At 41.5% G+C, this 24,968-nt stretch overlaps 1 protein-coding gene and 1 long non-coding RNA gene across 3 annotated transcripts in view; one reads left to right on the forward strand and one right to left on the reverse strand.

The window, feature by feature from the left end:
* RFTN1 (raftlin, lipid raft linker 1) overlaps window positions 1–24,968 on the reverse strand; it is a 456,281-nt gene that overhangs the window by 17,014 nt on the left and 414,299 nt on the right. For both annotated transcript variants that reach the window (XM_068236097.1, XM_068236096.1), the window contains exon 8: window positions 10,739–10,842. In XM_068236097.1, coding sequence (XP_068092198.1) covers window positions 10,739–10,842 — 104 coding nt within the window. The remainder of the gene's footprint in view (window positions 1–10,738; window positions 10,843–24,968) is intronic.
* The window catches only part of LOC137518364 (uncharacterized), a 44,980-nt gene that overhangs the window by 376 nt on the left and 19,636 nt on the right, over window positions 1–24,968 (forward strand). The window contains exon 2 of the long non-coding RNA XR_011020800.1: window positions 12,233–12,299. This is a non-coding gene — a long non-coding RNA (uncharacterized lncRNA). The remainder of the gene's footprint in view (window positions 1–12,232; window positions 12,300–24,968) is intronic.

A 24,968-nucleotide genomic window follows, 5' to 3' on the forward strand; every position in this document is an offset into this window, starting at 1 on the left:
GCCCCCTGAGGCTTCTGGGCCCCCTGCGGAGGCATCCCTTGCAGGGTCTATTGTTACACCCCTGTCCTTTACCTCTAATACGTTTATACTTTTAGCCATAAACCCTGAACAAGCATGCAGCAGATCAAGTGTTTCTGACATTACTGTCAGAACTGAAAGATTAGCTTCATGTTTGTTTCTGGCATTATTCAGACACTACTGCATCCTAATAGACCAGCAGGACTGCTAGGCAACTGGTATTGTATAAAAAGAAATAATTATGGCAGCCTCCATATATTTCTCACTTCAGTTGTCCGTTAAATTCAACGGCAAAAGTCCTCAGCCTCCAGTGACATCATCCTCCTTTGAGTAGATCATGTTGCTGCTCTCCATACAAGTAATGTATCCAGACAGCGCCCCGTATACCATCATGTAGCCGATAACTGGGTATAAAAATGTGTTTGAAAACAATGTACTGGGTATGGTGGCACTCCCTCCATTAGGTAGTGCTCTAGGCAACTTCATGGAGGGTCCATGCCTAAAAATGGCCATTCCTGGCTTATATTCTCTCTCCCAACTAGATTTTCACATTCTGCCACCTCAAATTATCTTTCGCAAATTATTTTGGGTGGCAGTATTGGGATGATCGTTGGCTTCTCGCTGCTTAAAAATTTCAACCCAGCCTGCAGTAGATATCAGGTGACCAAAGAGAAGCACTAATTCCAGTGGAAAGTTGTGCGTTTTTATCCTGCCTACCTTTTCTGCTGGTTATTTAGTGGTAGAATACAGTATATTTGATTCAGCACATACTGTAGATGCATCTCTATAGTTTTTTTTAGACTGTTTTGCAATATTTACGCACTGCGGTCAGCTATTTGAGTCTAACAACGCTAGCCTGAGGCTTGACTTAAAGAGAATCTGTACTCTAAAATTCTTACAATAAAAAACATACCATTCTATTCATTATGTTCTACTGAGCCCCTCTGTGCTGTTTCTGCCTCTCCCTGCTGCAATCCTGGCTCGTAATTGCCATTTTTATCCAGTGTTTACAAACAAAAGACATAGCTCAGTGTGTGAGTCATACAGAGCTTGGAGGGGGCCTGGAGAGGGTGTGTATAGCTTCTAGCCAATCACAAGCAGCACAGCACATTCCAGCTTGACTGCCTCAGCCCGACAGAGGAGAGAAGATTAGATCATATAACAGAGATAATACAGCCACTGTGCAAATAGGAAAGGCTGCAGTTAGACAGAGCACATTAGAACAGGTATAGGAACTTATAGGATAGAAGAAATAAGGATGAAAATTTTGTTACAGAGTCTCTTTAAAGGGAACCCGAAGTGAGAGGGATATGGAGGCTGAGATGCATATTTCCTTTTAAATAATGCACATTGTCTGACACACAGTTTGGGCCAATGACAACAGCCGCTCCACCAACACAGAGCCCGCAATTGGCTCTGACTAACGCGGCTAATGACGCGGATATTACCATATCCTAAGCCCGCGCCCCCCCCCTCGACATCATCCAGTGAGCGGCGGGCACTCAATTCTGGTCTATTTACAGCCTCATCGCTTCAAGCTGGGCAGGCAGCAGAAAGCGCTGCTTACAAAGTTACCCACTGGTTATTTCCTGCAGTTTGAGCCACTGTTCCATCACCTTATGTTTATGTTTCTAATGGTCCTGTCACATTCTAAATGACATGTGTCCTACCAATCCTCTGGTCTATTGCTAAACACGCCCGCCATAGGACCCAAATGAATAGGTGAATAACAGGTCGTTTCTCCTATCTACAGGACAGTTCTCAGTACCTCCCCCGTATGGGAGGGGTAGGTCTATGCCGGCCCCCATCTCCCTCATTTTCATTTCCATCCATTTTCCAGTATATAAAGCCCTCGTGTACGAGCTGGTGGCGTTATTTGACGAAGGCGTGGAACGCTGAAACGCGTAATAACGTCACCAGCACACGTTTATCCCTTGGTGGAGCATCCAGGGTTGTTCACCACCGGATCCACTCAACTCCGATGGCCACAGCAGTTGGAGGTTGCACCCACCCAGGAATGAGAAAAAGGCTGTATGCCTAACTACATGCCTGTTTTTAACATAAATCTAGTAAGTGGATTTTTATTTGCGCAATGTGTTTTAATAAAGCGTTGTTACACTACGGAGCGCTTCTCCTTCTCCACTTTTGTTTTTCTGACCAAGCCTCTTGACAGGCGGACTACAAAGGAGCAGCTAGAGTGTGACTACCATCCATAGATGCATACCGCCCCTGTAGCGCAAGATTTTACATCTCTTCTATTATAAATACTAAACATGTCTAATGGGGGTGGTATACAGAATCCTTTTAACCTGTGAACCTGTAGCTCTGCTCAAAATTGTAATTGTTATGACAGTAATATGGGAAAGAACACTATCTTCATGGTGTTCATTTGTTTTTTCCCAACGTTGGCCCTAAACTGTACTTAGGCGAGAGATTCGTGGTGAGATTTTCTGAGGGACTTTTAGTGATGCAAATTGTTCTATTTTCCGTATAAAACATTGCAGCAAGGAAGAAAAAAAAATGCCACTAAACTTTTCTGGTCCCCCTTTCCTACATTTCCAACATCTTTCAAGTGTACACCTACATTTACTATAAAGGAGGAAAGAAAAAATAATAACACTGAATAGTTGGGTATCTATCTGAACAGCTGTTTTACTGGAAAATGTAGGTCCACCATATTGTGAAACTCAAGTAGACAGTAGACTGTATCGTATGTGCTCTGGAAGTTTAAAAAAAAAAAAACAGCTTCTGCCCATTGCAAACAATAGCTTATTTCTTACGATGACATCTTCACCTTGACTAACTGACATGTTTTTAGCCACAGCCAATGAAAAAGCAATCAGAGGGTCCAGGGACAGGGGACAGAGTTACCTCTCATGTACTTTAGCACCAGCGTGATGAGAAATATCCTGACAATCACGCCTTCTGCTTAAAGACTTCCAATTTACCATGTGTTTCTCCTGCCAATGGATGTTCCCGCTAGATGACAACTCACAAATGAGATTAATTTGACCTCTGTCTACCAACATCAAATTATTCACAAGAATTCACAGCTGTAATGAAATGTATCATTTTTATTCATAAGGAATTAGTATATTTAACAGACTTCTTTATCAAGATGAGGTTTTTCTCAGATGAGGTCAGTTTTTGTGGGCAATTGTTTAACCAACTATTGTGCCCTTTTAGACAGAGTGAAATATCAATAATATAAAATATAAATGGAATCTAAATATTTACACGTAAACCAATCTATTTCTATTGCCATTGGAGGTCAGGAGACACAATCATAGAGACACAGACTTTCGAACTGCGGAAAAAGCTCAAGGCGATTACCAACGCTGCTAACCTCTTTTGGGGAGACTCATTAAAGGAGATATACAGTGATTGTATGGCAAAACTCTAAGCAAATATAGTACTTTATGTTTCCGAATGTAGATGTGATATAAAACCAACAATCTTATCCATGATTCATGGCGTGTTGTACACATAAGTGTAGCACTGCAGTGTTTCTGTTAGCTGGAGCCTGGGCTTTCTTACACAAGTCTGAGGCTATGCATTGCAGGCTTGTGCAGCTAAGCGCAGAATGATGAGGTCACCACTTGCGCAAACAGGCTTTAAAAGCCTTCCATGATGCAGAGCACCTGAAGGAAAGTGCCTGTTTGGAAGGTTCAGGAGAGGGCCAATGTGATGACAACATTACACTCGGGTCAACTACACAAACTCAACATAGCTAGCCTGAGGCTTGACTTAAAGCAAGCCTGGAGTGATAGAAATATTTAAGGTGCCAATAACAACTTGCTTTGTACATAACACTTGCTTAACTGTCCCACTGCCTCTACTTTCTCTCTGGGTCCCTAGTTCTTTGAGAGTGTGGAGATCAGGCTTTATGACCCTGTTACTTTTATAGAGGTCATGCATATTTGAAAGGTAAAATACATATTTTGCCCTGAATCTTCTTGCAATAATATTACAAACTAGCTGATGCCCTGGCGTTGCCTGTGTATGTATTTGGCTACTGTTGGCTGCACCCACTTTTTCTAACCCTAAAACACAATTACTCAATGACCAAGTTTGTGAACTTTGCGGCTTTTGGCATTAATAATTTCCATTGAAATGAAACAAATCTGATTGGCTGTTTGTGGCTCCACACCCTTTTTCTAAATTTGAACCCCAGTCCGCCAGTGCCAATGACAAACTGTACCAGGTTTGAGGCTTGTGCCATTAACAGTCCAAGAATGGCAGCAATTAAATATTCCCCTTGAAAATCAATAGGTGAATTTTGATTGGCTTTTGTATGCTCCGCCCACTTTTCTGAATATTAATCCCAGTCACCAACTGTGCAAAGTTTGAGAAACCTACCATTAGCAGTGTAAGAATGTCTGCAGTTTACATTCTCCCAGTGAAATGTGTATTTGTCTCCGCACACTTTTTTGTTATGGGGATAAAAAGTGTCCTATATGTTATTCCAGGTACTGTACTATGTGTGTGCCAAATTTCATTCACATCCGTTCAGCCATTGTTGTGTGATTGAGTAACAAACATCGAAACTTTCACATTTATAATGTTAGTGAGATAATAAACATGTGGTTGTGGTATACAGAATCATTTTAACCTGTAAACCAATAGGTCCACTCTAAATTACGTTTGCCATTACAGTAATATGGAAAAGGACACTATCTTCATCTTGTTTATATGTTCTCTCCATGTTGATGTTTCTCCTGGGTGTTCTAAGTTCCTCACATATCCAACATATGGATTTACCATAAGGCACTGTAGGCACGTGCCTACAGGCACCTGATGATGGAAGGGCTGCTCACTCACCTCTCCGAAGCACCTTCTTCCCTGAACAGAGTGTAAATGTGAGGTTACTCACAAGGCTCTTAGCATTCAATTGACAAGAGCTCCCTTTATTCAGTGTATACTTAATATTGAGAGTACCTCTGGCTACCTAATGCTAAAGGACACCTGTAGCTACCTATGACGGACACAGGAACTAAGGGAAAAGTGACAGCTGGACCAACCGGCACAAACAACAGTTTGTTTGATGTTTGGAAGTTCACGGAAGGCAAACTCTAAGGTGCCAGGACATCTGTGCCTATAGGCTCCTGGGAGGTAAATCCAGGCCTGTCTGAGATAATATAGGGATGAGAAAACATATTCCTGCAATAGGATTTAAAAGAATATTTGCACACAAGCAGTGGCACACTGGATGATCACTCTCAATTATCTATAACATTGAAATGTTCCCCTCCTGTAATAAATACTGTACTTAAAGAGAAACTCCAACCAAGAATTTAACTTTATCCCAATCAGTAGCTGATACCCCCTTTTACATGAGAAATCTATTGCTTTTCACAAACAGACCATCAGGGGGCGCTGTATGACTGATATTGTGGTGAAACCCCTCCCACAAGAAGCTCTGAGGACCGAGTGTAACATCTGCAGAAATGGCAGCTGCGGGCACGCAGGGTGTCTCCGCAGCCGCCTTGCCTTTCTGCTCAGGGACTTCGCCCGTGCCTCTAGCGTCTTGTACTCCGAGGACGGGTTTGTCTATTGCACATAGGGTTGCCGTATCACGTGGGCGCGCGCGGAGACAGGACCGTTATGCGGGGAGGAGGCGCGTCAGCTGACCGGCTGGTCGGCTGACGTCAGAGGAGACTCACGTCGCTCCGGATTGGCTGATTGTTGTGGGCGCGGCTGTGGGGTCTCCTCTGCTTCAAAAGCCTTCAGGGTTCACTCGCAACTTGTCTGCTGTTGCGAATACTCACGTGTTAGCGCTCAGACCTTAGATAGTATCCGGTGTGCTTTGATCTGGGAGGAAACCAGGGATTTCACACAAGACTAAGATTATTGTATTACTGTATTTTGATATTCTGTGTATGACTCTGGCTACCCTCTGACTCTGGTCTTGCTAATTGTTTCTGTACTTCTGCCCATCTGACTCTGTTGCTGAACCCTGCCTGATATCTTACTACTCTCTTGCCTGCCGATTCTGTACTGTACCTGCCCGCCTGTTACTGCTGATACTAGCCTGTCTGACCTTTCTACTTACCAGTGAGCCCTTGTCACTGGTGAGGTGCTTTTCTAATAGTACCCACCAGCTCCTCTGGTGAGGTTTTGTCAAACTATTCAGTTACTGTGTACCAATAGTGCCCACCAGCTCCTCTGGTGAGGTCTAGCTAAAATATTCTGTTACTGTTGCACCAAGCACTACATACTTTGTATTCTGCAAGCTATACTTGTATTATTGGTGATACTGCAGATCACCACATACCGTATATACTCGCAAGCAAGCCGACCCGCATGTAAGCCGACCCCCCAACTTTCACCTGCAAAAACAGGGAAAAATTATTGACCCCCATATAAGCCGGGGGTAGGAAATGCTGGCCGCCTTATTCCCCTAGTGTGTCCCAGTATAGCTAGTAAGTGCCCAGTTTAGCTAGTATAGTGCTCAGTATATCTAGTATAGTGCCCCAGTTTAGCTAGTATAGTGCTCAGTATAGCTAGTATAGTGCTCAGTATAGCTAGTAAAGTGCCCCAGTTTAGCTAGTATAGTGCTCAGTATAGCTAGTATAGTGCCCCAGTTTAGCTAGTATAGTGCTCAGTATAGTGCTCAGTATAGCTAGTAAAGTGCCCCAGTTTAGCTAGTATAGTGCTCAGTATAGCTAGTATAGTGCCCCAGTTTAGCTAGTATAGTGCTCAGTATAGTGCTCAGTATAGCCAGTATAGTGCCCCATTATAGCTAGCATAGTGCCCCAGTATAGCTAGCATAGTGCTCAGTATAGCTAGTATAGTGCCCCAGTTTAGCTAGTATAGTGCTCAGTATAGTGCTCAGTATAGCTAGTATAGTGCTCAGTATAGCTAGTATAGTGCTCCGTATAGCTAGTATAGTGCTCAGTATAGCCAGTATAGTGCTCAGTATAGCCAGTATAGTGCCCCATTATAGCTAGTATAGTGCCCAGTATAGCCAGTATAGTGCCCAGTATAGCTAGTATAGTGCTCAGTATAGCTAGTATAGTGCTCAGTATAGCTAGTATAGTGCCCAGTATAGCTAGTATAGTGCTCAGTATAGCTAGTATAGTGCTCAGTATAGTTAGTATAGTGCTCAGTATAGCCAGTATAGTGCCCCATTATAGCTAGTATAGTGCCCAGTATAGCCAGTATAGTGCCCAGTATAGCTAGTATAGTGCTCAGTATAGCTAGTATAGTGCTCAGTATAGCTAGTATAGTGCTCAGTATAGCTATTATAGTGCTCAGTATAGCTATTATAGTGCTCAGTATAGCTAGTATAGTGCCCAGTATAGCTAGTATAGTGCTCAGTATAGCTAGTATAGTACTCAGTATAGCTAGTATAGTGCTCAGTATAGCCAGTATAGTGCCCCAGTATAGCTAGCATAGTGCCCCAGTATAGCTAGCATAGTGCCCCAGTATGGGTAGGTGGGTGGGTAGCTGCTGCCCCTCCCCGCTCCCCCCGCGGCCACCGCTACTATTACCTTAGGCGGCGCCGCTTCCTCTATCCCCGTCCTGCTCCGATAACTAAACTCATTCACAGCAGCGCGCCCCTCGCTGCTGTGATGATGGAGGAAACCATAGAGAGCGGCTTCCTGTAGCGGCGATGCCGTTACTATGGGAACCGCTCTCTATGGTTTCCTCCATCATCACAGCAGCGAGTGGCGCGCTGCTGTGAATGAGTTAGTTATCGGAGGCAGAGCAGGACGGGGATAGAGGAAGCGGCGCCGCCTAAGGTAATAGTAGCGGCGGCCGCGGGGGGAGCGGGGAGGGGCAGCACCTACCTACCCATGACTCGCAAGCAAGCCGACCCCCCAACTTTTGGGCCACTTTTGGGGGGTGAAAAATTCGGCTTGCGAGTATATACGGTAATCAGGTATAGCGTCTGTATTATTGGTGATTCTGCAGATCACACATAATCAGACGTCTGTGTTGCTACACCAATCGTTACACCGAGGTACTGTTAGCAGTTTTCTGTCTGTGAACCTTGTTACATTGTGGGAAATAGCTGTTTACAGCTGTCTCCAACTGCCAAAACAGCTAGCAGCAGCTACATAACCTGCCCACAGTAAAAATGTCACCATGTAATAAATGTCAGAATGTAAATCAGGGAGAGGAAAGATTTTACAACGAGCAAACACTGACTAAAATCATTTATACATAATTATTGTAAAAATGAAGCACTTTTTTTTATTACATTATTTTCACTGGAGTTCCTCTTTAAACTGACATCTAACTACATTATTTTTCTTCTGCTCCATGCATTTTTATCATTCTGTAAAGTTGTCTTTCTTTGCTGCAATTATGCCTGAATTCAGTTCTTTTGTTGCTTTCCTTGCTTATAACTGTCACTTTAAAGGACAACTGAAGCAAGAAGAATATGGAGGCTGCCATATGTATTTATTTTTAAGCAATATCAGTTGCCTGGCTATCATGCTAATCATTTGTCTCTAATACTTTTAGCCAAAGACCCTGAACAAGCATGCAGCAGATCAGGTGTCTCTGACGTTACTGTCAGATCTGACAAGATTAGCTGCATGCTTGTTTGTAGTGTTATTCAGATGCTTCTTCAGCCAAACAGATCAGCAGAGTTGCCAGGTAACTGATATTGTTTTAAAGGAAATAAATATGGCAGCCTCCATATACTTCTCATTTCAGATGTCCTTTAAAAGTCATTTGCTTACTTTTAATGAACTCAGGCTGTTGATGAGACAGTTCTAAAGGTGCATACACATCATTGACACATGTCGGTGTCAAGGATCAGGACCTTATCCCCTTGCGTGACATTGCTGGGCCAGGCTGCACACACCCATGTCAGCTGTGTAGCCTATGCAGGGGCGATGCTAGGATGAGCGGCGTGTGCATGGTTTCATGCGGGGGGTGGGGGAGCAGCGCAAACAATAGGATCGGCAGGGGAGCGGTGTAGATGTGAGCTGAAATGCAGTGAGCATGAAATGGATTTAGAATAAAATAATTCTTAGCTAAATGTATCACCCAAAGAAAGCCTAAATGGTGGTGGGAAAAACAAGATTTAGATCATTTCAGTGTGATAAGTAGTGATAAAGCTATTGGCAAATGAATGGGAGGAGAAAGTTGCTCCGATGCATAAGGTGAGCAACACTGTAGCCTGAAGTGGTTAAGACAGTGACCGCTGAGTGTTGCATCTCAAGAGGCAGGGGATGTAAATATCCATGGTAAACACATCTGCCTGAGAAGAAACTGAAGACTATGTTTTATTATATGTATTAAAATAATTTATCATGTTGTAAAATTCACGGTATTTACAAAACACATTCCGCATCGTAATATAACTTAAAGTTTTCCCCTTTATGAAATGTTAGCCTTAGTTGCATTTCCTGAAATGCTGACACATTTTGCCAGCGAATAAGGGCTAGCATCAATGTATGAGGGGTGCTGAAATGTTTCTAGGGAAGAGAAGGTGATAACCCATGAAACCTACAAGCCATTCCTCATATTCACCCTGAATACCTGCTTATAATTAAATCCATAAACACAAGAAGAGGCCTATGCTATGATGTGTGCGGTTGTGGTTTTCTCTCCAGTGAGGTACCCAGGGTACACATTACTGCAGGGTGCTGACAGCTCTGGACCTTGTGGTCTCAGAGAGCTTTCAGCGCCATGTGCTCAATGACAGCAAAAGATGAGAATTGCATGTGTAACCAGAATCTTAAAGGGGAACTAACATTTTGCAACAAAGCATAAAGTCAGTGTGTATATAAATATATATTAAAAAAGCACTTTAGATATCTATGCTTAATAATCATATGCTTGTATTAAGTCAAAATTAATACATTAAAATACTTTTCCTTGTCGCGCCGTCTGCCGAGTTTTCGCCACTGTGCCCGCCGTACTGCTGCATTTGGGTTCCATGTGTCTGACATATAGCATGTGGGGCATGTCTGTTATGTCACGTGCCATAATGCCTGCAGCCACGTGGGCCACCAATGCGGAAGTACAGTAGACACGTGGGAGACAGTGGACAGGTAAATGATCTTAATGGACGGGCCCCGGGAGGGGGGGCACATAAAACACTAGGGGGACAAGATTGGGGACGACAAGGCGTTGTCACAAGGCCAATTCCCTAAAGATTTCATGCTGAAATTGATTGGGAATCGGCCTGCGCTGTATGGGCAGCCAATAGATCTCTCTTTGATCACATTTGATCAGAGAGAGATCTGTCTCTTGGTCGAAACTGCCCATCATCTCTGCACACAGACAATAAATACTGCAACTTGGTGCCTACAAAGGTCAATACAAACATCTGTGTGTGGAGTGGGGCTTTAAAGGGAACCTAAACTGAAAAGGATATGGATTTTTCCTTTTAAAATAATACCAGTTGCCTGACTCTCCTGCTGATCCTGTTTCTCTAATACTTTTAGCCACAGCCCCTCAACAAGCATGCAGATCAGGTGCTCTGACTGAAGTCAGACTGGATTAGCTGCATGCTTGTTTCAGGTGGGTGATTCAGCCACTACTGCATCCAAAGAGATGAGCAGGACTGCCAGGCAACTGGTATTGTTTAAAAGGAAACATCCATATCCCTCTCAGTTAAGGTTCCTTTTAAACGTATCTCAATCCTCTAAAGCTGTTTGGCGACATCATTATGATTTAATGTATAACATATCCTTCCATTGTTTCTGAAAGGAAATGTGGATTAATAATGTTCCATTTCAGATTATGTTCTACTTACCTGCTGGTTTTCACAATAGGCGTTGAAAGGACACATGTCAGTTGCCAGCCAAAGGCAGCCAGAGAGCTCAGCAGTGGCATGTAGTCTGTCTGCACTTCAAAACCCTGAAAAAAACATTTTCCACTTCAGTTAGAAAGGTAAACATACAGAATCTGCCACAAAAATCTTGAAAGAATACATTATACTGATGTACAGAGCAGATAATAATTAAAACAACATCAACAAATAACTGCCAACACTCAGTTTTCCAAACTGCCCAATGTTTCCAAATGTCACATTTGTTTCTCCTTTTGTAAAAAAAAGGTTATTTTGAAAAAAATGCAGAATATAAACACTGCATAACTAATCTAATATTGTTTCAGTAATAATGGTTATAATCTTGAAGATTTCATGCAAGACTGTGGTATATATGAGGTCCACACACTCTAAGGTTGTAAAAGGTCCAAAGAAGCTTTATTGGCAAATTACAGGCACAGCAATAAGTTGGCTAATGCTATGCCTGTAATTTGCCAATAAAGCTTCTTTAGACGTTTTACAACCTTTGAGTGTGCAGATCTCATCTATGCCACAGTCCTCCAGCGCTTTGGTTTACAGCACCTTCAGCCTACGATTTAATGTAAGAAGGAGTCTGGAATCAAGTAACAGAGGGATTAGATTTGACCATTTTGCAACCACCCCCATGTTCAGAATATACCAGGAGTACATCCTACCTACTGCGGATCATGTTGTTTGGGAGCCCGTTGTGGCAAGGGTCTCATAGACGCCAATGCAAATTCCGGCTGGTGCCCAGTTAGTGATTTGGGTGCCTGCCTGGTGTGCCTGATAGTATAAAACCGATCAGCCGTTACTGAGGATAAAATAGGGGGTAGTAGCCAATTGACCACTAGTCTGTACAGCTGGATGGCTCGTAATGGCCTGACCGCACCAGATTACTGTTCTTCATAGATCCCACTAGAACTTGGAAATACTTAAAGAGAATCTCCGACCAAGAATTGAACTTTATCCCAATCAGTAGCTGATACCCCCTTTTACATGAGAAATCTATTCATTTTCACAAACAGACCATCAGGGGGTGCTGTATGACTGATATTGTGGTGAAACCCCTTCCACAAGAAACTCTGAGTACCGTGGTACTCCTGGCAGTTTCCTGTCTGTGAACCCTGTTGCATTGTAGGAAATAGCTGCCAAAAAAGAATGCAGCAACTACATCACCTGGCAACAGTAAAAATGTCACCATGTAATAAATGTCAGAATGTAAATCAGAGATTTAAAAGATTTTACAATGGGTAAACACTGACTAAATCATTTATACATAATTATTGTAAAAATGAAGCACTTTTTTATGACATTATTTTCACTGGAGTTCCTCTTTAAATGTATGTGTGCTCCTTAGGGTTGAACTCCAGGCAAGGCATTCATTTATTTGGAATGTAATAGAATAGGGTCCTTTATTGCTTTTGTGTCCATCAAAATACATTTTTCTTCGTTTTGCAGAGTCAACTGGTGAGTAAATACCTTCCAAAGGCATGGAGACAGCAATGAAGACGAGTTTTCTAGTGAGGTAAGACCGTAAGGGAGATCTCTACCAGGCTACTATTGGCTTTTCCTTATTTGCTTGTCTGGTAATGCCCTGTGCGCACACTGCAGCCATATCACACAGCACTTGGATGAAACTGATACAAGAAGAAAGGGAATTCTTCCTGAGAGAAAAAAAACCAGAGCAATGTAACCACCTGGAAGAATTTAACCCTTCTGCTCTGGCTAGATCCCCATGGGCTTTAAGCACAGACTTCTGAACAGCTTGAGAAACACTCCTTCAATGTGCTGCCACAACTGTACACTGAAAGCCAACTGGAAAGTATACACAAGATGCTTCAGCATAGCATTCATTTCAAAATGGCAGCATTGCCCTGTGTCAAAGCATTCCCCAGGGAAATGTATTGAGCTTCTGACAGCAGTGCCCATGTTTCTCATACATTTTAAAGACACAGACCAGCATTTCATAGCTTGCTTTAAAAATGCTTACAGATGATGTCAAACTGCTATTCCACACCGGTATATGCCATCGGCAAAAAAATAAAACCCAATAAGCAAGGATGCTTTAAAGTGGACCTGAACTCAGAACTTTCTCTCTGCTCTTAACGATAAACAAGAGCATAATAACCTTTAAAGAAAAATATTTATTTGTTACAGCTGATACAAACCCTGCAATAAATCCGCAGCGTATCTACTTCCTGCTTTCATGGAAGCAGACATAGGATTAACATCCTGTGTTTATAAATTAGCTGCTCTGCCAAGCCAGTCTGCTGACAAAGCTGAGAGATGAAATTAAAGTTGTGATTAATCACAGATGAGGGGGAATTAAACAGGCTAAACTCTCTAAATACATACAGGGTGCATTTCTCTCTGTTTTCCTTCTGTCCTGTGCAAGAGTTCAGATCCACTTTAAAACTCAGCATTTTGTCAAGAAAAAGGGAGTACTGAATAGGCCTATGTCTATAAAACATTTCTGCCTATCTGTCACCCCAGCTGGGTCGGCGCTACCATTAAGGCAAAGGAGGCAGCTGCCCCAGGGCCCCAGAGCTTGTAGGGGTCCCCAGTGGCTACAAGAGGAAAAAAAAATTCAAATCGGCCTTATAGTTTTTGAGAAAATCGATTTTAAAGTTTCAAAGGGAAAAAAAAAATACACATTTAAAAACCTGCCGACTTTAATGGTTAATAGCAAATCCACCTTAAATGCTAGAAACCCTAAATTTTCAGGATATGTTAAGGAGATCATTAGGAATAAGAGGAAAAAACAATTTTTCAAAAAGACCTTATAGTTTTTGAGAAAATCGATTTTAAATTTTCGAAGGAAAAAGTATACTTTTAAATGCGGTAAATGTCACTTTTAGTAGCAAACCTAACGGTAGTGTAATTTTACATGCATCAAACGAAAACGCAATACATTTCCTGACAGGGTTTCCAGGGGGTCTATACGCAGCCGCAGCGCTTTGGCCAGGGATCGCTATACAGCCGCAATATGGCTGTATGACGATCCCTGGCATTTTTTCCTATTTTCCCAATTATTTTTTTTTATGTTTAGAGTGTGGAAATTTTTTTTTAAAAAAAATTATGTGGAGTCCCCCCTCATGAAACTTTTTAACCCCTTGTCCCCCATGCAGGCTGGGATAGCCAGAATGTGGAGCTCCGACCGATTGGGACTTCACACCCTGTTATACCAGCTGCAAAAAAGGTCCCCTAATGCCGATTTTTGTTCCGGGGTATATGTTGGGGGGGCCCCCCAGGTTTATTTTGCCCTGGGGCCCCATTGTTGCTTAAACCGGCCCTGCACCCCAGAACATGCTCCTACCCACCACTCTACTTCCTGGAGCACCAGATACATAGAGGTTACATTATTTTCTTTTGCATATACAAAAGCCAACCATGTGCCTCAGGCTGGCTTCTCTAAAATAAGAAAAATAAGTAAGCACATGCCCAATGCAGATCTCACAAGTATCTTAAATGATGACTTAAAAAGATTATTACCAGAAGGGAAAAATTAAATATTAAAATAACATGAATGTAATTATTTCATTATTTATAAAGGGAATTCCCAAGGACACCCACAAAGATGCATAAACATCTCATCAAACAACCCACAAGACACATTTGTCTCATTAGGTATCAATACATTTCTACAGAAATGTTTAAAGAAAACCCCAGTGCCTATAAGACATACCACACATACTTAAAGCGGATCCGAGATGAAAAACTAACTATAACAAGTAACTTGTCTATATATGTTACCTAAAGTTTAGATAGTTTACACAGCAAATCTAGCTGCAAACAGCTTTAACAGAATATGATTGATTATTCCTGTGATACAATGACAGCAGCCATGTTGTTTGTAAACATTACACAGAAGCAGGCTTATTTGCATCTTGAGCAAAAAAACTAATCCCCCCTCCTCCTCCCCTCTGTCTCTGAAATCTCTGGCTAGTAATACCTCCCCCTCCTCCTGCCCAGACTGAGCTCCCACGAGCCCTTGCTACTGTCTGAAATTGCCTTGGCTCTCTGAAAACCTGTGGGCGTGGCTTGTGTAATTTATAGGGAATTAGAGTATTAAAACAAAAACAAAAAAGTATTTGGCTTGAGGAATGCCCTATAAACAATAGGAAAGGAACACAATTATGCAATGAGTAAAAGTTCATCTCGGAACTACTTTAAAGTGGTATGAAACTCAGCATTTCCTTTTTGCGCTAAAAGTTTATTTACAGCATAAAACCTACTGCCACAAAAACATGTAGCAGAACAGCATTCAACCAATTAAACACAGCACTTTGTTCTACAGTGGAAAGCTCCTTGTTTCAGTGGAAAGCTTCTGGCAGGCGGCCGCATCTTAAGAGGTGATAACAATTTATTTTGTTTACATTCTTTTGTCAGATGCATTTAGTAAACAGCAGAAACTGAGCTTGACTGAGATGAGAAGTGATCACTAGATAGATTTAAATATATAAATACAGCAGCTATGCAATAAAATCCAATGACAGCTTTCAGAGCAGATAAACTGTACTGTGAGAATTTGTAGACAGACAATATTCCTTATGCACAAAAGCAAATATGGTAACTGTATGGGTAATAAAAAGGAAGAAAACACATTTGTATTGAATGTTATGTCAGAGCTGCATCCCACTTTAACATTAAAGGTTCTGTGGTTGAAAGGTAAAGTGGATATGTCCTGGCTATACTGTTACTTTTGCTGATCAGAGAGGCCTATCTATAGATAAAGAAAGATTTATTTTAACATCATTTCTTATTATTTTAATTGCAATTACTTTGTACATGAAGAAGATGTTTATTCTACAGTTAATTGGGAAGGTGTGGTGGGGACCAGATTTGAACAAGTGCTAACACCTAGGTTCTCAACACGTGGTTGACCTTGTGGCATGCAGTTTACTTGGGTACAAGGTTGGAGGTCCTTATAGACATTCCTTCAAGACTTTGCTGTGAGTAATTTTAATCTTACTTTTTATTCCAAACCGACTGAAAATAGTGCAGAAATTCTAAATTTGACTAAAAGTATTGTTGAGGCAAGGATTAAAATAAGCAACTTTAAGAGATTGTTGATGTGAGCAGCGTTATTCTGTCTACCAGTTGCCATCCACTGAAATGGTTAAATATACCCGGCATTTGTTTGAGACAGTAGTGTTTTAAAACGATTTTCTGGCGGGGGAAAGTCGGGGGTCATCCTATATGTCGGGTGTTGACTTATAGGACGGGTGCTGACACCTCCGAGCCGGACTAGAGAATCTGCAGTTGCCGCATATGGTGGGGGAGCTCAAAAACGTCCACGGCCGCAACCCCGCCGTATGCTGGAACCATATAAAAGCAGCAAGGGTGGTGCTGTACAAGTATGGTAGAATAAAATATGTGGAAAGAAGTGACTTAACGTGGTCCCGATGATGAGATAATGGGGCACCTCACTGGGAAGGTGTAAGTGAAGGGTGCAGAAAGCTGCAGGTGCCTGGGACACCCAGGGTATGAAAAAAAGAGAAATAGCAGCGATGTGCCCAGAAAAAAAAAAAGGCCTCTTTTACCCGTCTGGCCCGCCCTTGTATCCTATTGCCATGCCTCCTTCTCTGCCTCTCAGATCTCGCTGCTGAGGACTGCAGTGAAGTGGCACAGGTGTGCATGTGTGAGATTTGAGAGGCAGAGAAGGAGGTAATAGTATACAAGGGTGGGCCAGGCGGGTGAAAGAGGCGCATTTGCGCTACCACTCTAATAATATTGGAGACAGGAATAGCTGACCAATGCAAGCAGGCTTTGTATACAACAACCAGCCAATCACCAGTAAGGTACATCGCTTGCCGTGATTGGCTGGTTGTTGTATACTGGGTACCACATACGCCAGTATCTGTACCAATTTATACAGTATAGCACCAGTACATACAGTACAGTATACAAATGTACAGCAGTCAAGAGGGGTAGTCTTATAAGGCGAGTATATCCCAAAATGTATATTTTAATTTGAAAAGTTGAGGGTCGTCTTAAACACCCAGTCGTTTTATACGCTGGAAAAAGCGGTATATGCCCAGTTTATTGAGGCTATTCTAAATTCGGCCTAATGAATACAAGAGTGAAGCAAGTTCTCTGCATAAACATGATTTATATGTATAGTGAGGACTAGCTTATATAGCCAGTTGACAGTATTGGATTCATTGCCAGTCATCTGCTCCAGCATGTTTGTGAATATTAGTGGGGTTCTTACCCCAATTAAGTATCTAGGCTGGCACCAACCTTCCAGAGATGTGGGATAAGTTTTAAGTCAACTTGCATAATTTAACTTCATCAGTTAGCCAATAAAAGGTATTACTTTTACAAGACTTTGTTTTTTTCTACCTACATAATTTGTCTGGCTAACACGGTACAGAAACATTTTTATTACTAAGTCAAGTGTAAAAACTCACCTGATTGTCACCCTCAACCAGCCATGGATGACCTTATTTGGTTGTATGTGTACCAAACAAAATGGCAGTTGATCCCATCGGCTTCTGAACAATAAAGTGAACTTGATGTTCAAAGGCCCTAATTTGCTTAATAAATGGGAGAAGGATGGGGGTGTAAATTGAACGGCCCCTTTATTATTCAGAAACTTTCACAAGCTTCTACTGTACAGAAGACTTGTCAAAGGACAACTATCTCAAAACATAAAAAATGCATACATTTGTGATTTTGGATGAGTCAATCTCCTTATTGGGGATTCTCAGGTATTTATTTACAAAAGCACTTACAGAACTGCAGTTGCTCAGTCCAGCTGCCAGAAAAATTTGCAAATGAGAAGGGAAGCTGGCCAGCTTCTTTGCATAAATAGTCTCCAGGGATTGCCTTTGTAAAAAAAAAAAAAAAAAAAAGAGCAATACTGAGAACCCCCCTCAAGGAGATGGACTAGTCCAAAATGTGTCAGATCTGGCAGCTTTTGGCTAACTCCTGTGAGTGACAGCAACATAGGGAATAGGTACAGTAAAACCTTGGATTGAGAGTAACTTGGTTTCAGAGCGCTTTGCAATACAAGCAAAAACAATTGTGAAACGTTGACTTGATATACAAGCAACGTTTTGATATACAAGCAAAAAAAAAAAGTATACTTGGGTCACGTCATTACAACTGAGATGATAGTTCTTCTCCCTCTGGTGCTGCAGGCTTGTACTTAATTGTACTTAAATTTGAGTGTAGAGACTGTGCAAAGTCACATTTCCATGAAATTCTCAAAAGTAACTGTCATTGGATACGTTCCTTGTTAAAGAGAAACTTCGACCAAGAATTGAACTTAATCCCAATCAGTAGCTTATACCCCCTTTTACATGAGAAATCTATTCCTTTTCACAAACAGAGCATCAGGGGGCGCTGTATGGCTGATATTGTGGTGAAACCCCTCCCACAAGAAGCTCTGAGTACCGAGGTACTTCTGGCAGTTTCCTGTCTGTGAACTTTGTTGGCTTGTGGGAAATAGCTGTTTACAGCTGTTTCCAACTGCCAAAACAGCATACAGCAGCTACATCACTTTCCAGCAGTAAAATGTCACCATGTGATAAATGTCAGAATATAAATCAGGGATTTAAAAGATTTTACAATGGGCAAACACTGACTAAATCATTTATACATAATTATTGTAAAAATGAAGCACTTTTTTTTATTACATTATTTTCACTGGAGTTCCTCTTTAAAGCGAAACACAAAAAAAGGTTGGGGCGAGCCAACAAATCGCAATGATTCTGTTAGTTGTAGTGAAAGTCTTGTTTACATTTTTATTTTATACTATCCTATAGAATAATTAGCAGGTGTCCCTGTGTACTCCTATCCCTGTGGCCGTGCTGAAATGTTCTGCGCATGTGCATGCAGTTCAGCTGGCTCTAACAGCTCTGCGCTCGTCCTTGTGGTTGCTAGGGCAAAAGGGACGCACAGCCCAGAGCTGGGGGGATGGCATGGTGGTTCTTGCGTGAGGAAGAGGACGGGGCCAGCAGGGGCGGGCGTGTGTGCGCACGGATATCGAAGCCTAGCGCCTGTTTTTAAACGGGCCTTAGGCCTAGTTTTACTATAAGGGTTTTGGATTGTGGAACAAATCAACTGAGTTTCCATTAATTCTTATGGAAAATTCGCTTTGATATAAGTGTGCTTTGATGCAAGCATGTTTCTGGAACGAATTATGCTTGAAAACCAAGGTTCCACTGTAATGTATAGTCCATTTAAATCTATATTTTGTAAGTACGAACTAGAGTTCATTCTGAATGACAAAGGCTATGACATTGTGGGAATAACCGAGACATGGATGGATGAAAGCCATGACTGGATAGCTAATTTAAAAGGATACAATGTGTTTAGGAGGGATAGAACAGGGAAAAAAGGTGGAGGGGTTTGTCTCTTTGTTAAGAATTCTCTTACAGCTGTCCTCAACGATGAGATGGAGGAAGATTGCGAAGATGTGGAGTCCGTTTGGGTAAATATTCATGGTGGAAATAAAAGTTGCCAATTGCTTATTGGGGTATGCTACAGGCCACCTCTTATTAATGAAGCTGCAGAACTGAGATTACTACAGCAGATTGAAAAAGCTGCAGGTAAAAATGAGGTCATAATTATGGGCGACTTCAACTTTCCAGACATTGACTGGAGTATTGAGGCTACCCATTCTGGTAAAAGCAGCAGATTTCTGGCAGCACTACAGGACAATTACTTGACTCAAATGGTAACTGAACCAACTAGGGGGAATGCGTTACTGGATCTGATCATTTCTAATAGACCAGATAATGTATCAAATGTGCAGGTTCAAGAACATTTGGGAAATAGTGATCACAACATGATAACGTTTGAGCTGGTGACTGATAGGCCAAGGGGCAGCGGGACCACTAAAACTATGAACTTTAGAAAAGCAAAGTTCACTCAAATTAGGCAGGCACTAAGTTTGGTGAACTGGGATAATGTACTACAAGGGGAAGACACTGAAGGGAAATGGCAAGCTTTTAAACTTATACTCAATCAATACTGTAGTATGTATATCCCATATGGAAACAAAATGTCTAGGAATAAAAAAAGGCCTCTATGGATGAATAGAAAGGTTAAAGATAAAATGAAGAGGAAAAAGAATGCCTATAAGGTCTTAAAACAGGAGGGGACCGAGGCTGCACTAAGCAATTATAAGGAGTGCAATAAAAATTGTAAAAAAGAAATTAGGCAGGCAAAGATTGAAGCTGAAAAACAAATCGCTAAGGATATCAAATCTAACCCAAAAAAGTTTTACAAGTACATTAACTCTAAAAAAAGAAAGGTTGACTGTATAGGACTCCTAAAGGATGAGGATGGGAACTCAATGGTGGATGACCAAGGTAAGGCAGAGTTATTAAATGCTTTCTTTGCTTCTGTCTTCACAAAAGAAACAGCACTGTTGCAAACTACAGAGGCGGAAGAGTCTCAATCTTCTAACTGTAATATTAAATACTTAACGCAGGAAGAAGTGAAGGCAAGACTAAATAAATTAAAAATAGACAAGGCACCTGGCCCGGATGGCATGCATCCTCGGGTCCTAAGGGAATTAAGTTCAGTTATAGATAAACCCCTTTATCTTATCTTTTGTGACTCTCTTGCAACTGGCAGAGTCCCAGTGGATTGGCGTACAGCCCACGTTTTCCCATTATTTAAGAAGGGCAAAAAATCTGATCCAGGAAATTATAGACCTGTAAGTTTAACATCAGTTGTATGCAAACTATTTGAGGGGTTACTAAGAGATACTATACATGACTTCATAGTAGAAAATAATCTTATTTCTCAGCATCAACATGGGTTTACTAAAGACAGGTCCTGTTTGACTAACATGCTCAGCTTTTATGAGGTAGTGAATGCTAATATGGATATTGGGAATGCTGTAGATGTGATATACTTGGACTTTGCAAAGGCCTTCGACACTGTTCCCCACAAAAGTCTGGTGCAAAAGTTGAGGATGCAAGGACTGGGGAAGAGTCTGTGTTCATGGATAGGGAACTGGCTAATGGACAGAAAACAAAGAGTTGTGGTCAATGGATCATACTCAAAATGGGAGACTGTTAACAGTGGGGTCCCACAGGGGTCTGTTCTGGGTCCAGTGCTCTTCAATTTATTTATTAATGACCTAGTAGATGCAGTAGTGAGCAATGTTGCTATTTTTGCAGATGATACAAAATTGTGCAGAATCATTAACTCTCAGGAAGATAGTGTCATATTGCAACAGGATCTGGATAGGATGGCTATATGGGCACATACATGGCAGATGAAATTCAATGTTGACAAATGTAAGGTCATGCATTTTGGACGTACTAATGGTCTAGCACCATACAAAATAAATGGGATACAGTTGGGGACATCAAACTTGGAGAAGGACTTAGGAGTACTCATTGACAACAAGTTAAATAATCGTACTCAATGCCAAGCAGCTGCAGCTAAAGCTAACAAAATTTTGGGATGCATTAAAAGGGAAATAAAAACTCGAGATGCTAGCATAATATTGCCCCTGTTTAACTCTCTAGTAAGGCCACATCTGGAATATGGAATTCAGTTCTGGGCACCACATTACAAAAAAGATATTGCAGTTTTAGAGCAGGTGCAGAGACGAGCAACAAAATTGATGCGTGGGATGGAAGGTCTCACTTGTCAAGAAAGGTTAGATAAACTGGGTTTATTTAGTCTAGAGAAAAGACGCCTTAGAGGGGATCTAATTAACATGTATAAATACATCAGAGGGCAATATAATACCTTGGCGGATGAGCTTTTTGTCCCTAGGCCTTCTCAAAGGACTAGAGGACATGATCTGCGCATGGAGGAAAAACGTTTTAGCCATTTATTTAGGAAAGGGTTCTTTACAGTAAGAGTGATTAAGATGTGGAATGCATTGCCACAGGAAGTCGTTATGGAAAACTCTATACCTGCATTTAAAGGGGGCTTAGATGCTTTCCTTGCGTTGAAAGACATCCATGGCTACAATTACTAGGTAATGCCTAATGATGTTGATCCAGGGATTTTATCTGATTGCCATCTGGAGTCGGGAAGGAATTTTTCCCTTTAGGGGCTAATTGGACCATGCCTTGTAAGGGTTTTTTCGCCTTCCTCTGGATCAACAGGGATATGTGAGGGAGCAGGCTGGTGTTGTACTTTATACTGGTTGAACTCGATGGACGTATGTCTTTTTTCAACCAAAATAACTATGTAACTATGTAACTATGTAACTATGTAAGTATGTATTTTAAATTTTAAAATGTTTTGTGTTAGTGATCTTTCAAAAATAAAGCAGGATAACATTTAGGTCATGTAACTCCATGTTTATAATTAGAAAGTGCCAAATCGTGATTTCCAGATTGCACCTACAATGAAATGCAGTGTGATGAGTCACTCTAATTGATTTCATGATGCAAACAAAAGCCTTTTAGGATTGAGAATAGCTTATGTTTATGTAACCACTCTCACTTATCTTGTCCATCAAAAGAAACTTATAGTAGTTTCAACTGGACAGCATTTTATGGTTTCATATACATTTATACTAGTAGAAGCAAAAAAAAAAAAGTCAATTGTGACTACCCAGACTGGTAGTGATAAAAATCATGAATGACATAGAAACCCAGGAATATCCTTAAATATCACATTTCTGTTACCTTCATATACAGAAATAGACTGACATAGATACTAAAAAGAAACCAGAGATGGCAGGAAAAAAAGATTTGATGCTTATGCACATGTGAGTCCCTCGCCATCCTCCCGCGGTCTGCCGTTCAGCTGCAATCAGCCCCGGTAACTGACTTAGTCGCGTCAGTCGGGGTCTTCTGCACATGCGTGGGAGGTTTTCCTGCCATCTCTGGTTTACTTTAAGTTTAAGACATCCAACATACAAGCAAAACAACTTGGTGTTTGCAGTCCACAGTACTAAAGAGTGCAAGATTTGCACATTGGAGAGTAGAACCAATCCCTGGGCAGATGATTTACCATACAAGAGAACTAAAGCTGCCCATACACTATTCAAACATGAAAAGATAATTTTTTCCCACTGATACTTTGATTGAGAACCTATGGGCCTGATGCATGTAGTACAGGTTACAATACGCTTCATCATAGCACTGCTCACATTACCCATGTACCATTTCAACATTGAGACCTTTCTCTTCCCCAAAGCATACAAGACATACTGCGCGTTACTCTAACAACACTTGCATTACCTCATTAAAATGCTGGTCATATTAACTGCACAGGGCGTCCTACATTGTCACTGTAAGTAATGGTAAACTTGTTGTGCACTCCCTTTTTACACAACAGGAAAAAAGAAGGTAAAACATGCAATGACATACAAAAAAAAAAAATAATGAAAAGAAGAAACAATGAATTTTCCATGTAAAATAATATAACCCCCCCCCCCCCTCTCATAATGTGTAACTAACTTGACAACAAAAACAAATTGATGAAAACCTTTTAAAAGTGACAATATTGGCAAATTAATTGTCAGACTAGTTGTGCTCAGCAGTAGTAGGTATACCAATAAAGTATTTACAAGTTTATGATGACTTGTGTGAGGGACAATGGCTGGCTGGCTGCTTCATGGAGAAAAATGTCTCTGCCAACCACATAGTAAGTGTCTCGTATTTCTCAGCTGGCACTGGCCCGACTCGTGATGTTGTTCAACATTCGTCATGCAGACAGTTGCCAGACATTACAAACTGGTGATATTTTTCAATTCCAAGAGGTAAAATAAATCTATTTTATTAAAATATTATTTAACCTATACTTTAGGCTTATCCTACTAGAATAAAAAGAAGCCTTCATCTAATGCTGAGACATAATCTCATAAACTCTATGTGTCTATCACAGCCTTGCAGGCACAGGGCCTCATGTATAACACGATGATGAATGAATAGAGTTGTGTTCAGACATTTCACCATTTTTACTTCTAGCTTTTTTTTTGTCTATTTACCTCAAAGGCTATTTTACCCTTACTGCCAAGTGCTATTTTCAGCTGTCAGTACTCCTCCTATTCACAAGGCCAAAACTTTATCACTAATTATCACACCTAAATCATCTATATCTTGTCTTTTTTTTTGTGGGTAATACTTGTTTTCAGTAATTATTTTATATGCATTTTATAGGGAAAGACAAGGAAAAAATGAAAAAATACAACATGGCCCATATTTCTCCTAGGTGATAATTTTATTTTTTAAAATAACTTTTCAGGACTTTACAATTGTAAAAAAGTACTATCCAAATTATTTTGTATATTTTCTTGCTTGCTGGTGGTTTAAAACAGCATTTTATTGACAAAATCACCTAGGAAAAACTCAGGAGAAAAATATAATTGCATACGGGCCCTTGTCATAAATTGCCATTTATACCACCAGCAAGCAAAAAAAAAAAATAAAATACACAAAATACTTTTGATAGAACTTTTTGAACAACTTTTGGGTCCCTTTTTAATTGTAAAATGCTTTAACCACTTGAGGACCCACCCTTTACCCCCCCTTAACGACCAGCGCTGTTGTAGCTGATCTGTGCTGGGTGGGCTCTGCAGCCCCCAGCACAGATCAGCGTGCAGGCAGAGCGACCAGATCGCCCCCCTTTTTTCCCCACTAGGGGGATGATGTGCTGGGGGGGGTCTGATCGCTCCTGCCTGCGGGTGTTGCGGGGGGGGGGGGGCACCTCAAAGCCCCCCTCCGCGGCGAAATCCTCCCCCTCCCTCTCCTACCTGGCCCCCCCTGGTAAGCCGGGCTGCACAGGACGCTATCCGTCCTGTGCAGCCAGCGACAGGCTGTCTCCGGTCACATGGCGGCGATCCCCGGCCGCTGATTGGCCGGGGATCGCCGATCTGCCTTACGGCGCTGCTGCGCAGCAGCGCCGTACAAATGTAAACAAAGCGGATTATTTCCGCTTGTGTTTACATTAAGCCTGCGGGCCGCCGATTCACGGAGCCCCCCGCCGTGAATTGACAGGAAGCAGCCGCTCGCACGAGCGGCTGCTTCCTGATTAATCAGCCTGCAGCTGGCGACGCAATACTGCGTCGCTGGTCCTGCAGCTGCCACTTTGCCGACGCGCGTTATGAGTGCGCGGTCGGCAAGTGGTTAAAGATATTTTAAAGGAAACATGAGGTGAAAATAAACTGATGAGATAAACATTGTCCTCTATCCTCCTCATAAAAATGACTTTTTTTTTTTAGATATCCCAGAGTTTTTATTTTAAATCTACTTTTTAAGCT

Source organism: Hyperolius riggenbachi, chromosome 5, assembly GCF_040937935.1.
Source record: "Hyperolius riggenbachi isolate aHypRig1 chromosome 5, aHypRig1.pri, whole genome shotgun sequence".
Lineage (NCBI taxonomy): Eukaryota > Metazoa > Chordata > Amphibia > Anura > Hyperoliidae > Hyperolius > Hyperolius riggenbachi.